General features: G+C 44.8%; 1 protein-coding gene across 1 annotated transcript; it reads right to left on the minus strand.

Moving 5' to 3' along the window:
* Positions 1–225: 225 nt before the first annotated feature.
* Positions 226–14471, minus strand: dennd6b (DENN/MADD domain containing 6B). The gene is made up of 21 exons (XM_018765518.2): positions 14382–14471; positions 13201–13580; positions 12418–12456; positions 12184–12226; positions 11508–11620; positions 11287–11367; positions 10284–10389; positions 8271–8350; positions 8099–8161; positions 7866–7921; positions 7366–7488; positions 6099–6194; positions 5850–5944; positions 5517–5582; positions 4915–4979; positions 3526–3615; positions 2182–2235; positions 1963–2072; positions 1477–1579; positions 486–560; positions 226–386 (listed from the first exon to the last, which is right to left on the minus strand). Exons 2-21 carry the CDS (start codon positions 13360–13362, stop codon positions 264–266), a joined length of 1743 nt encoding a protein of 580 aa, XP_018621034.1. The 5' UTR covers positions 13363–13580; positions 14382–14471; the 3' UTR covers positions 226–263.
* Between the last annotated feature and the right edge of the window lie 139 nt (positions 14472–14610).

Here is a 14610-nt window from a genome sequence, read left to right on the forward strand (position 1 = left end):
CTCCTATTCAGCTTTTCAATACAGCCGAAATCCTCTGCATTTTTGGGAACTATGTGCTCTTATGCCAAAGACATGTGAAAGAAAAACCAAAGAAATTGAGTGACACATAATCAGTAAGTAGTGCGATAATGACGAAAGGAAAGACAGTAGGAGTGAGATACAGGGCGTGTGTGTGGGAGTTAGAGAGGACAGTAAGGATGGACTATGCTCTGTCTGTGTGTGTGTGTGTGTGTGTGTGTGTGTGTGGGGTGATGCTGGAGCAGTCAGTGACGGAGCAGCACTGTCTGCAGGTCCTCTGGCAGGGAGCCAATGACCATCTGGATGCGGCACTCCAGCTTCTCCAGCACCTCGTCCTTCACGGGGAGCTGCTGCCGGCAAGCCTTGGTCTGCAGTGGACACGATGGGGGGTTGCGGGAGGGACAGGCATCACACATGTGAACGCTACTTGGGAGGGCCAGAAGGTGGGGGTGCAGGTGATCACCAACCAGCTTCTCTCGCAGCTTCAGCACCAGGTCCACGATCTCCACCTCGGACTTGTCTTTAAGCCACAGCTGCAGGTCCTGCAGGAAGACAGGCGGGAAAACAGAGTGAGTAAAGGTAAAAGGTAAAAATGGAGCGCTGCTTTAGTCTCTGCCAGGGATTCACATTCATTTCTTGTGTTTGCTTGTGCACAGGATGGAGACTTTTTTTTCTTAATCTATCCCATTAAATTTTGCACATGTCCATCTCTTTTTAATGGTATCAAAAAGACTAAAAAAACACATTTCTAGGTTTGAACAACCTTTAATACTCAGGAACTCAATACAAGCATTTCACTGTCTTCCAGGCCAGGAAACATTTCGTTCAGGAAGATACACACACACACACACACACACATTTTCAGAACCGCTCATCCCATACAGGGTCACGGGGAACCGGAGCCTACCCGGCAACACAGGGCGTAAGGCCGGAGGGGGAGGGGACACACCCAGGACGGGACGCCAGTCCGTCACAAGGCACCCCAAGCGGGATTCGAACCCCAGACCCACCAGAGAGCAGGACTGTGGTTCAACCCACTGCGCCACCGCACCCCGCACTAATCTTAAATATTTTAATACATTTTTCCTTTTAATTTGCTTTGCTTTTTCTTTTCATTTATTTTTCCTAATTTTTTTACTACATGAGTTTGACCCGACTGCTCAAAACAAAGACACTTATTGTAACTCATGATAGCTTCTTCCCTTTTGTCAGCCAGAATTTATGCGATGTCTTGATTTGTGTGACGCCTACTGGTTTCCTTATTATGATGGTGCTCATCTTGTTGCGTTTAATTTTGTCATATGTTACCTTAATGTATTGTCCACCTGTCCATACACAAAGAGTCAAAAATATGTCACCTGTCTGACAATGAGAACTTGAGCAGATGATGTCATTAAGCCCTGCCTGAGCCGTCGGGTGGAGCGCATTGCGCAAGGTGGGGGATCTGCCAGGACTCACCGCCTCACAGATCACCTCCAGGTGGAGCAGCTCAAGCTTCTGGGTCATCTCTTTGTGCCGGAGACGATACCAGCCGTCGAAATTTGGGGACCTGAAGAATCGTCTGGGAAACAGATACTTTTCTAAGAAAAGGTCTTTTCCTCCTCCTTCCATGTCGTTGATCTTTTCTGGAAATAACTTTTTGTAGAAGGTTCATGAAAATACAATATTTATTCATTTATCTGACACTTTTCTCCAAAGAAGCTTACAATGTTTAGGGTTAATTGCTCAAGGGACTTAAACCAGCAACCTGTACAGGTTATTTGTGAGCTGGTAGTATAGCGGTTAGAGCTGCTGCCTTTGGAGCCTAGGGTACTTACCCTAAATTGCTCCAGTAAAATGACCCAGCTGTATAAATGGGTAAATAATTGCAGATAACAAAACACTGTAAGTTGTTCTGGAGAAAAGCATCAGCTAAATAAGTTAATGTAAATATAGGTGTTGCACCTGTACAAGCCCATCCAGTCGCCCTTGAGCACAGAGGTGAGCTGAGGTCCCGCATGCTCCAGGGTCCCCATGAACTCCTCTTGGCTAAAGGGTCGGATCTGAGGAGGGGTCTGGAACACAAGCACATCTCCAGACTCAAACGGGACCCGAAGTGGTTTACCATAGTGCTTCTCCACAGTAATGTCCTCCTGCAGACTTTTCACCCAGTGCTGGACCCACCTTCCATGGAGTGACAGATTTCTGCAGGGGCATCAGGCTGGCCAAATATCGCTCCTGCGAGAACATTGAACACAAAGGGATGAGCTTTGCTCCAAATACGCATCAAATTAACAGTATCATACAGATCATTCTAGTAAAGTGCTCCTTCCTGAAGACAAACAGCAGATGTGTGTCACTGGTGAGATTTAAACGTGCCGTCTACTTGTCACCGAGTCCCCCAAAGACTGATTGCGCTTATAGCTTGCTAGCGATCCACCTGTGAATGCATGAGTTATGAATTCTCAGAGGTATTAATATTTTCCTATTTATTTTTAATAGTATTTCCTTCACTCGTACGTTTCCTAAAATCACCGTTTGTTGCGCAGCAAACGAGTCCACCGGTAAAACGCACCCCAGTTGAATAGGAACGAAGGGACGGATTCGTTCAGCTCACTTCCACAGTATTTACAGCCCATCTCGCGTCTTCCTGAGTGTCAGTGATCGGTAACAAGACGAGCAACGTTGCACGTTTATCACACCCATCAGTCAACACTCGGCCCTGAACAGGAGTTTGTAGGGGAAATGTACTTTCATTTTGTCACTTTCAATTAGTTTTAGTTTTAATGTTGCCAATAACATGAAACAAATGTCTTACCGCTCATTTTATATTGCTATTTCTCAGATGTTTGCAGAAACAACCGAGCAAATAAATTGATGTGTCTCTCCATTATTACACTTTTACCGACTGTGTAGATAATAAAGCAAACTGAAAGTGGCCAGATGCTGACAAACATGGCATGTTTTCACGGTCAGTTGTTTGGCCGTCGGCACCGAATACAAGGTGGTGGAAGTAATTTTTTTAAGTTTCATTATTTTAAAGTAGATTTAATTTCAACGCTTCAAGTTAATAAACTCTCTACCTTGTTCCCTGTCTCACAGCTTATGTTTACAGGATTGGCTCTGGACCACCTCGACCCTGCAGTGAAGGAACAGCTGATGAAAATGGAACATCTAAGATCTTTATTTATTATTCTGTAGTTTTATCTCTGCTTTTTACAGAATCTAACATGTGAATAAACTGAACTATATTATTAAACTTTTATTGACAGTAATTTCGTGGTAAAAGTGAATTTGAATTTACAAACTACACTTTGCCGTTTTTGTGATTTTTAATTATGCCAAATGAAGTTTTGCTGCATTAAGTGTGGGTCAGTCATAAGTTATAGGGTTTATCCTTAGTTTCAAAATCTACATTTAAAGACGCTTGGTTACCACATTTCACCCACTGCTGTTTGAGTGCCTACAGTGAAAAGACATACAGTGGAAACGTTACTGCGGGGCAGCGTGACAATGTGTCCTCCTCACCAGCGGGATGATAAAGCTCTGTGTGAGCTCAAGCAGGTGTCTCCGGAGGATGGCGCACTGTGCCTCGGATGGCCGCTTCCTCTGGATGCCCTGCCAGAAGGGAACAGGGAGTGAGTGGGGGCAGCACTGTCCAGCACAAACACAGAATGCGCCTTTCCAGCAAAGCCGAGCGTACCAAGTGTAAAAATGCAAATCGGTTTATGAATGGGAAAAAGCACAGGGGTCCTCCATCCTAGTCCTCCTGGAGCCAGTGTGTACAGTGTGGCCTGAAAGTATGTGAACCCCATGGGAATGGTCATTATTCTATACAATTCAATAGGAGGACAGCTACCTTTGGACCCACAGCTCACAGGTTCGATCCCCCCCCCGGTTGTAGTACCCTTGCACAAGGTACTTACCCTGAATTGCTCCACTAAAATTACCCAGCTGTATAAGTGGATAAATAACTGTAAGCTTGTAATAATTGTAGGGGGTGCGGTGGCACAGCGGGTTTGACTGGGTCCCACTTTCTGGCAGGTCTGGGGCTCGAGTCCTGCTTGGGGTGCCTTGCGATGGACTGGCGTCCCGTCCTGGGTGTGTCCCTTCCCCCTCCAGCCCTGCGCCCTGTGTTGCTGGGTTAGGCTCCGGCTCCCCAGCGACCCCGTATGGGACAAGTGGTTCAGAAAATGTGTGTGTGTAAGACCCTGCTTAGGACAAGCAGTGTCAGCTACTGTGTGTGCTGTAATAATTGTGACCTTAACATTGTAAGTCACTTTGGAGAAAAGCATCAGCTGAATGAATGCATGTAAATTCAATGTATTTTATAGAGTGCTCTTCTCACCCAGTGACAGAGAGTGCTTGAATACAGGCATAAGGCAAAGAAACACATCAGAACAAAGAAACAGACAGTTGACTACAGACCTGCCTTATTCTTGAATAAAATATTAATCTCATAAAATCTAAATGTTAAATCTTGAAATAAACTTATAAAATGAATAAATGACTATGATTTATACACCTGATTCTATTTACCTTCTTGGTGTAACCAGTGCAACTTGGGGTTCACTTATTTTTGCACCTGCACTACTTGTGTGTTTCTACTACACACGATTCCCTCTAAAGCAACATTCCGATTCTCATTAAATAACCATTTTGTGGTAAAACCAAGGGACACCAGGGGTTCACATTCTTTGAGGCTGCACTGTACAGCTTTTCAAATGGTTTACAATGGTATGCACTTTTGCTGACCGTGAGTTGTACGTGACATTAGAGAGAAGCGTAGACGGCTAAATGACTACACGTAAATAAACGTAAATATAAACGTGCAGAAGGAAAGGGTTTGCAGACACGACTGGAGACCCCTGGAAAGAGAGCTGAGGAGTAATGTCTACACAAAATAATTCTGCTTACCTTTAAAAGTCTTTTAATGAGGGCTTTATCTTTGTGAAGAAATGTCTTATATGCAGTGTAAACACCTGGGATAAAAAGAAAAACTATGAAAACAAAAAATGAGAGCCCTCTTTATTACTGCACACTATAATGTGGAGGAGCAGCAGGCAGGGTCTTGCTCAGGGCTGCTTTATTGCAAAGGCACCCCAGTATGAATCCCACTCCCACTTGATCAAGCTACTTTCCCTGCACTGACAAATACCCTGGTCTATAATTATTGTGAAACTGATTTTCTAACACCGCAAGTCACCTTGGACATTGGTGTCAGATTCATAAAAGGTTAGTCATATTCATAGTCGAATGACCGTAGGGAGTTTAGTGTAATATCTCATACTGTAAGTGAGCTTGGATAACAGTGTCAGCTATTTATAATCGCTGTAATCATAATCATTGTAATTTGCGGAGGAGAAAATTATCTGCTAAACAAATAAATGTAAATATTGTAATAATAATGATGATAATAATACCGTTCGAGATTACTGAAACGTAGTTCTCACTCGAACCCGCTGCACCACAGTGCCGCCCACAGGTTATTAAAAGTCATATACCAAGGAACACTTTACCTGACTTGGTATCTAATGTCTTCAGCTTTGCCAGCTTCTTCACCTTCAGCTGCTTCGGCAAATCGCCTTTCATGGGACGACAGAGAACGTGAGACAGTGAGACTGCAAAGCAACGTCAAGATGAGCAATACCAACGGAAAAACAATGACAATAAGGAAAAGGATCACGTCCTGTCGCAAGACACTGCAAATCCAACTCATCAAATTAATTCTTCCCCAACAAAACAGTTGAAGCATCTTACTGATGGATGGCAGAAGACTTTACTGCTCTGCTCAGGGGAAAACGAAGCAATAGGATTTAGTGTTTAGGACGTGAAAGACTGTGTTGCAGTACCGGACATTTTAAGCTCCCCAAGGCGGATGACGTGGGGCCAGTACTGGAAGGTCTTGATGAAAAAGGGATTGGTCACCCCCAGGATCACGTTGGGCCTGAAACACAGCATGATGTGGAGGGTGAGGGTCTCGATCCCAGAACCGAGCATCAGCAAGGGCTTTGAACCAGACACAAGGTGCTGAAAAGGGCTGCAGTGGCAGCGGAGGCTGAGGAGCAGCTCAAGGGGACGTCGTCGACGGGGTCACTCACGGAGCTTGCGTCCGCGTCGTGTACTCCTTGAACTCGCTGTCGTGGATGGTGAAGTAAGGGCGGAAGTCACAGCAGTATTTCAGGGGAGAGATGGAGCTGGAGAAACAAGCAGAGGACAGTCGGTCAAACACCGACATCCTGATCTACAGCCATCTCTAAGATTTGAGAACTGAAGGAGGAGAATATGGTAAAGCATGGGTAATAAAAAAGAAGGCCCTTCTGTCCTTTCAATACTCCCACGATTCCCTTGATGGACCCACAGCACTGCCACAACTGCCCATCTCAATAAGTCATTAGTCCTTCTCAGGTCCCCGAGATACCAATTAGTGACCCTGACAATCCATCCGTCACCCTTCATCTTCACTACGTGACCTTCCTGTCTCTTTTTACTGTGGTACAGCATTTCCGCAGCATCTCTGATCCCTTTTTCTCCTCATTTCCGAGTGTCTCGCACGCTCCATCCTGTTCATGTTACAAACTCTTCTTTCTGCTGATCTCTGGGTTCTGATGAGAGACTTTCCTCCAAGTTCACGTCCTGTTCCACGCTTCACAGCCGGAGGTAACGAGAGGGAGGATGTGGCTGTTGTGCACATCAGATCTTGTTTCGACGTCTGCTTCCTGGTTTGTTATTGTGCTTTCGATCTCACTGAAGACCTTCCATGCCGCTCCTTTTCCTCTGCCAGTTCCTTTACTGATATTTTTATTCCTTTTCATTAGCTAAACCCAAGACACACATATTAACTCACTTTTTTCCAGTGATGTTAGTGTTTGGGTGTGTAGTGTAGTCCTTATCTGGGCTATTTCACATCCATTTGGGTTTTTTTTTCTTCTCTTTTCAGTGTATTTCTATTCCAATCTTTACAAAGGTTTGGATCGTTTTATGTATTCTTATTTGAACAAATCAGGAAGAAAAGCCAGATTTGGGATTTCCCCATTAATGTACGTATGATCTAATTCAAACCTTGTGTTATTAGAACATATTGAGTATAAAGGCTGCCAGATGCTGCTGCTGCTGTTGTTTTTTCCTGGAACAATCCAGGTTTGTGATTGATATATATATTTTAATGAACTTTAAATGTGTAATCCAATATTTCAATGCTGTTTTTCCAGCTGTGGAAACCAGTTTTTTTCAAACCATCTGAACACTGCAGTTCTTCATTTAGCACATCCTCTATACTTTAGGAGACACGGCCCATATCCAAACGGACACCGATGGAACCGCAGCCCTCTAGGAAAGGTTACTGCGTAAACACGCTGTCGCGGGTACCTGACGAGGGCCAGGACCGTTTCCGAGGAGACCGTCGGAGAAGGGGCCATAATAACCACAGGCTCTCCTAGCAACATGAGCTCCCACAGCATCTGGATGTGGATCAGGAGAGACTGAAAGCACCTGCAAGACAGATCAGAGGTCATCTGGCATCCAAAGTGAAAGCAGTCAGTGACAGACTTAAAAATAACTCTTTTCATTCATTCTTATTTTTGACATCAGACAAGAGTAGCTGAGACACTGACAAAGAAGCACCCAACGTTACGCACCAAATAGGTTCAGATTCTACACTCAACACACCAGCATTGTTTCATCCAGCAGTCTCCATGTCCTACTGAGTCAACCATCTGGACAACCGACCCAATTTTTATAGATGTGACATCTGTGACCCAAGAATGTTGAGCAGGAGGCCAAGATCACGTGAGCTGGAGCTACTGGCACAATGCCATCCAGGAATCAACACAGCCCCTTGGGCTGAAGTCCAGCGGAGCTCCCCTTACCTAAACAAGTCCAACTCGTGGATGGTTGGAAGGACCATGGGAGCTGGCAGCAGATTCTAAACACCAGAACAAAACACACTTTGTGACACACACTTCTGTTTCAAGAACATCGCACCACTGCAGTATTCTTCACCGTTACTAAAATTCTCTTATTTTTTCTGTTGTGTCAAATATAGTGTTTCTAACTTGAGTTGAGAAGTGTGCGAGGTCTCCGCACAAGGACTGCTACAGACCTCCTTCTGGGACTGCCGCAGGGGGCTTCCTCCCAATTTGTCGTTTGTTGTTGGGATCCGGACCTGCAGAAGAGAGACGTGCCCAATATACGTGTCGCATATGTGACAATGCTACGAAGATGTGCTGAGGGACACGTCCTTCAGCAAGGAAGGTAGGGAGGGAGGGAGGTACCTGCATCACGACGCCCATCACTGGCAGGTTGAGGGTCATCCCTGGCACTGGACTGGGCCACTGGTCAATCTCATTGCACACTGTGGCACAAGGCAGCGGTAAACCACTGACACTCTCCAGTAAACAGGTGCCTACATTACATTTATGTTTATTTATTTAGCAGACGCTTTTCTCCAAAGCGACTTCCAATGGATATTATGTAGTGTTATCAGCCCACACACCTCATTCACCAAGGTGACTTACACTGCTAGATACACTACTACTTACAATGGGTCACTCATCTATACATCAGTGGAACACTCTCTCTCTGTCACTCACACACTATGGAGGACCCTGAATAGCATGTCTTTGGACTGTGGGAGGAAACCAGAGCACCCGGAGGAAACCCACAGAGAGAACATGCAAACTCCACACGGAGGGGCTCGAACCCGCATCCTCTCGCAGCACGCAGGCGCGGTTGCCTAGCAACCGACTGTTTACAGTTATGGACCTCCAACAAAACCCGCTTCCTCCGGCTTCCTTCCCTGCCCACTCTGATCTCCCCGTTGAGAATTAAACAACTGGAGAGCACTCAGAAGAGGTGTAGTACTTATAAACAGCTGGTAGCGTAGTGGATAGAGCTGCTGACCCAAAGGTTGCAGATTCGAATCCCACCTCCAGCTGTAGTACCCTTGAGCAAGGCACTTACCCAATATTGCTCCAGTAAAGTTACCCAACTGTATAAAGGAGTAAATAACTAAGTACCTGAACAGTGTAAGTCGCTTTGGGGAAAGGGTAAGATGAATTAAGTTTTATGCTACTTAGTGCCTCTAATTTCTTATTCTAACATCCTGTGCCTACTGCTACGCAAAATAATTTTAGCATTTTTGTTACTAAAAATGTTTTAAATGGATCAAAGTTTAAAAGGGTGTCTTGACAGACTAAAGAACTCCTCCTCATACACGCTCCTTTGCTCCGCTTTTACAATTATGGTAATAAACACCAGGCTTGCGACACAACTGGTGCTACAAAGTGCTCCGCTCAGTGAAAATGCACCGACAGGCTGGATTAGAACTTTCTAGAATTCCTTCCAGCAAAGCCTGGGTGCAGGTCTCAGCAGAGCTTCACAAGCAAATTATAGCTTATATCTGCATCACTGTCGCATCAGACATGTCCAATGGCATCTAGATGCGCTGACAGGCCCAGTACCAACACACAGATGATGCGCTATTGTATTCATCAATATCCTCATCATCGCCAGTTCAGTCACCAGCGCCTCCTGTGACAGCTGAGCAGACTGTTTATTTGAGAAGAAGCCATTCAAAGGGACCCAAAATAGCTTTACTGCTTCAGCACAGTGGAAATAAAGGGAATTAAATGGGACAAACTCATACTGGGTCCTGACCTAGAAAACGAAGGCGTTCAGATGTTTCCTGTTAAAATTACCTGCGCCGCCGCACAACGACGCTGAAAGGTGTTACAGCCCAGTCAGGTGAACCGTAAGCGTGCTTCACCCAAATGACACAGTGCTGCTTGTAATGTGCATGAACCCCATAGGAATGATCTTGAATAAAATATTAAACTTAAATCTAAATTTTAAATCTTAAAATACATGCATAAAATGAATAAAGGACTATAATTTACCCCCCTAACTTCTACTTGTAATCAATACAACTTGGGCTTCATTTGTCTTTACACTTGCGCTACTTGTGTGTTTCTACTACACACGAGTTCCTCTAAAGCCTCTAAAGATTCAGTGTTTCTCATGTGACATTATAGGCGTGTAATGACCAGTTCATTACACACCTATTACGTCACACGAAAAACACCGATTCTCATTAAATAAATAACCATTTTGTGTTAAAATTAAGGGACACGAGAGCTTGATACACTTTCAAGCAGCACTGGCTATTTATACACTGTCACGTAGTTTGCTGTTACTCGAACCCGTTGTAATTAAATACACCGAATGAAGAACGCACAATGGGCTGCAGTCAAAGAGCAATAATTAGAACAGTAAATATTCTGCCTCACCTGCCTCGAGGCAAGGCTCCAACTTCTCAAAGTACTCGGGCGCTATGAGCTGCAGCAAGGAGTGGAAGAGGTTGACATAAGGCAGCCTGGACACCAGGACCAAGGACTGCAGACAAACAGAGGAGGAGGAACACAAACGTGAGAGAAAGTGAGTAATATGCACAAGCACTCAGACTCTTTTCTACAGATAAAGAGTATTACATTATAATGTTTGCTTTTGAAGATCAAATTTAAGACTCTTGGTTATGGGCTACAAATACATCAGTGGAACTGCTCCCAACTATCTACAAGACTCGATCATCCGCTACACCCCAACCAGACTGCTACGCTCTTCCACATCTGCCTGCTTGGTGGTCCCACGCACAAAAAGTAAAGCACAGAGGTTCTTGGTTCTGGCTCCGTTATGGTGGAACGACCTCCACCCCTCACTCAGAACTGCTGAATTTCTGTCTACATATTAAAACTGTCTTAAAACTCACTTTTTCCAGACTCACTTTGCCCATAATCTGTTAGATTCATGTAAGGTGTAAATGTTCATGCACTATAATTTCAAGATCATCCCCAGATAAACCTTTACACAGCTATCTCTAAAAAAAAAAATTCAGTAGGAATATGATCAAGAATCCTCAATATTCTTGAGTTTTATGCAGCTACTCGTGTGATGAACATTGATTCACATGGTGGAAAGAAACAAACAAACAAACTGTACTTAAAAATCACACGTGCAACTATGTCTCTCTTCCTGCTAATGTAATGCACACATTGCGTTTTCTATGAGATGTAAGTCGCTTTGGAGAAAAGCATCTATTAAATGAATACATGTAAATGTAAGATTCCAGCAAAAGCTCCAGAGTAACCAAACAACCGCTGGGATCCTGAAATGTGCACTTGACATATTTGCACCAGTCAGAGAAACGTGCCCTTATCGGCGAGCCTCTTCTCCACGCAGTAGCTTCAGTGGTGACTGTTTGATGGGACGTGTTCGTTTCCTTCATTCTCTTACCTTTTGAAAGTAGCCCCTTTTCACAGAGACGTCCTTCACTTGCCTGAAGTACACGAACCCGTAGTAATGTGCCACCTCCCTCTGGACAAATGATGGGAAGACAAAAATGAAGCATAAATGAGCAGAAGTTCTGCCCCAGATATCACTGTTGTTATGCTCCAAGGGTCTCCTCCTTAGATGACGCATCACATCTGAGTTCGGACTCGAGTGGCCATGGATACCTGCAAGGTGACAGGCGCGTCCCTGTTGTAGGTGTCCTCCGGTCCGAACCGCGAGCCCTTCTGGCCCACGGACTGGCGGAGCCTGAAGCTGAACTGCGTGTCTCCCAGGCACCCTGAGGAAGACGATGATGAACTTTCCACCACTTCTCAGCCACACCCCCCCCCCGCTCCAGATGTCCAAGCATGGAGTGGTTCATAACAGCCCCAGAAGCGCACTGTTTGGACCCACATTAAAATGCGGATCTTAAGACAAAGGTAAAGGTTCAACAAAAAGGCTCTGTTTTCATTAGTCTTCTTGTTTTTATTTTTTTTTTTTTAAAATCACATTACAGTGACACTTATTTATACTACATAATATTAACTTACTTTCTGTGCACCTGATCCTAAGGAACACACGCTATATTTCACCTCAAAAAAAAAAAAAAAGTACCTTACCGAGGTCAATGGCTGATATTCCCCTGTAGGATTTTTGTTTATTATCATGTCTGTACATGTAGAATTTGTATTTGTAATGTGTCCATATACATTGTGTGTGTGAGCTGTGTTTACGGTGTGCTGTGCCACTCGGCTGATGATGTACATTACACCAGGCTGAACGACCCATATTTTCTTCATTCTGTACACTTGTAATAATATCCACAAGCATAAAGGATATTTTACTCTTTGACACACTTACCTGAGTAAGAATCTGGAAATGACATGTAGCAAATACTTGTTCTCTACAGTGGGGGAAAAATAAAAATGGTTGTGTGTATTTTATAGGCAAGAGAGACAAAGAGATGCCAGAGACATGAAATAAAATGGTCCATGGAAAAAAAAACAGCAACATAAGCTCAAGATATTATATAATATTAACAATTAATAATAATAATGAAAGGAGCAGCAATTATTATCACTATGTCAGCATTACCTCCTTTTCCGTAAGTTTCACATCTTGGGGGTAGACAAGCTAAGAAAAGAAAGAAAAGGAGACAGAACGGTGACTTTACCGAAATGACCGGTGAAACTGCGGCGCTGTCGCACGAGGCGCGAGTGCCACGTGGGCGCGCGCGAGATCCGCCACATTATTTCCCTTTCTTGCGGGGGAAAAAAGAAAACACACGAACCCCACTAAGCCCCCTCCCTCGGCATCTCAGCCACACGCTAGTGTACGAGGAGTGAAACGCGGTAAACATGTCACGATTTCGTACATAACTGCATGTTTTTATACACCGTTTGTAACCGTAAGAGTGATAGATAATGATACACTGTAGTGTACTTAATAAACGCGCTAATATTCATATTCGGTCAGTGGTATAGTTTGAAATATTCATATTGACTCTTTTAGAGGATTGTGGCAGCATTTTCTATTGGGTTTTATTTGGCGACCCGAATTCTACTGAGTGAGTTCCCAGTCCGCTGTTCAGTACCGTACCGGCGTACATGGTTTACCATACCGAACCTAAAGGTACGGGTACGTGTAAAACCAGGGGGCGCAGGTGCCGGAGACACACCTGGCAGCAGCAGCTGTGGGGAAGGGCGCTGCAGAGAAACGATCGCTCCAGTTTCCACACACACACAGAGCACAATGAATGACACCACGAGACGTTTTATGTTTGAGTTACACCATCGATCGGTTGTCGTGTCGGACGGTAAACGCAGAGATCCCGCTTCATCGCTGATGATTATGATGACGATGTTGATCATGATGTACCTCAATGGCCTGTCCGAGCTCCAGGTCGAAGGTGACCACGCACACACACTCGAGCCAGGAGGAGAAGCGGCTCCACGGCGGCCAGCAGCCCGGCTTCAAGTTCTCGGCGCCCTTCTCCCGCGTGCGACGATGTGGCGCCTCGGCGTGTTCCAGCGGGTCCATCGCGGCTCAGCAAGCCGTCATCGCAGGCGTCATCACGCTCATCTCCGCGGCTCTTCAGCTCCTCGCCGTCCCGCCTGGTGACGCTGGAGCGGCCAGACAGCGAGGCGAAACAGGAGCGAACAGCGACCCGCTGTGTGGAGGACTTCGCTGCACACGCGGGTGGGCGGGCAGGCGCGCGCGCGCGCACGCACGCAATATGACAGCTTGAGCTGGGCTCTCTATTATTTGACACACACACACACACATATTATATCAATCATGTGTGTTATTTGTTCCTCCGCTTCCGCACATACTGTTACACGCCGTTGACTTACGCGTCTCGGCTTAAGGCGAGCGACCCCACCAGTTGAAAATGCGAAAATATATAACATACAGTTTTTTTTTTTTTTTTTTTTTGAAAAAAGGATTTTCGCGCGCGACCTGAGCTGAGTGACCCCACACAAAAGCGTTGTCGAGGCTCGCCGGTGACACAGCGTGTGAAAACGGGGTAACAGCAGTAACACTTGTTTATTTGTGCTGTTTGTTCGGTTCTTTCCACGAGCAATTTACAGCGCACCCTCATTATCATATTTATTACATCCACTGTTATTATGGTAACATGGTTACGGTAATCCCAAAGATTTACACGGGGTGAGCCGTCATTCGCGACCTTTCTCTTAATCTCCATGAATTGTACACTCCCTGTATGTATCATATTACATGCCATATCATATGGCGCTTGAAAATACACTGCACGTGCATTTCACTGTATTAGTACAGTACATGACTTGGACCTTTCACCGATCTATCAGAACACCGCTGTTCAGAGTAAGTCGCTGAGAAACATCTAGCGAGAAAACACTCGAAATGAGGACGTTTGATTTGAAATTATGTCGGATTTACTGCAGAGACATATCGGCGATGGGAAGATTACAGTAATTACATGAAGTGAAGCATGTTTGTTACTTGAAGGCTGAAAAACCCGAGTTCATATTATTAGTTGATACACAAATGCATGATTGATTGACTCGTAGTCTTACTTTGTCTGTGACGTATCCAGCGTGTGAGTCATGAAGACCCAGTCCTGTGTTAAATGTTTAAAGGCCTCACAGTGCAACACCAATCTCTTCTGTGTTGTTATGTTGCTAAATTACTTAGTAAAGCTTACAGATTAAGTTATTTTTTAAAATGTATTTTTAACAGATATTCTTCTTTTCAAGGACTGAGAGGGGAAACAAATCGAGCACCGAGAGTCCCGTGAGATGTCGA

The sequence above is a fragment of the Scleropages formosus genome, chromosome 5 (genome assembly GCF_900964775.1).
Source record: "Scleropages formosus chromosome 5, fSclFor1.1, whole genome shotgun sequence".
NCBI lineage: Eukaryota > Metazoa > Chordata > Actinopteri > Osteoglossiformes > Osteoglossidae > Scleropages > Scleropages formosus.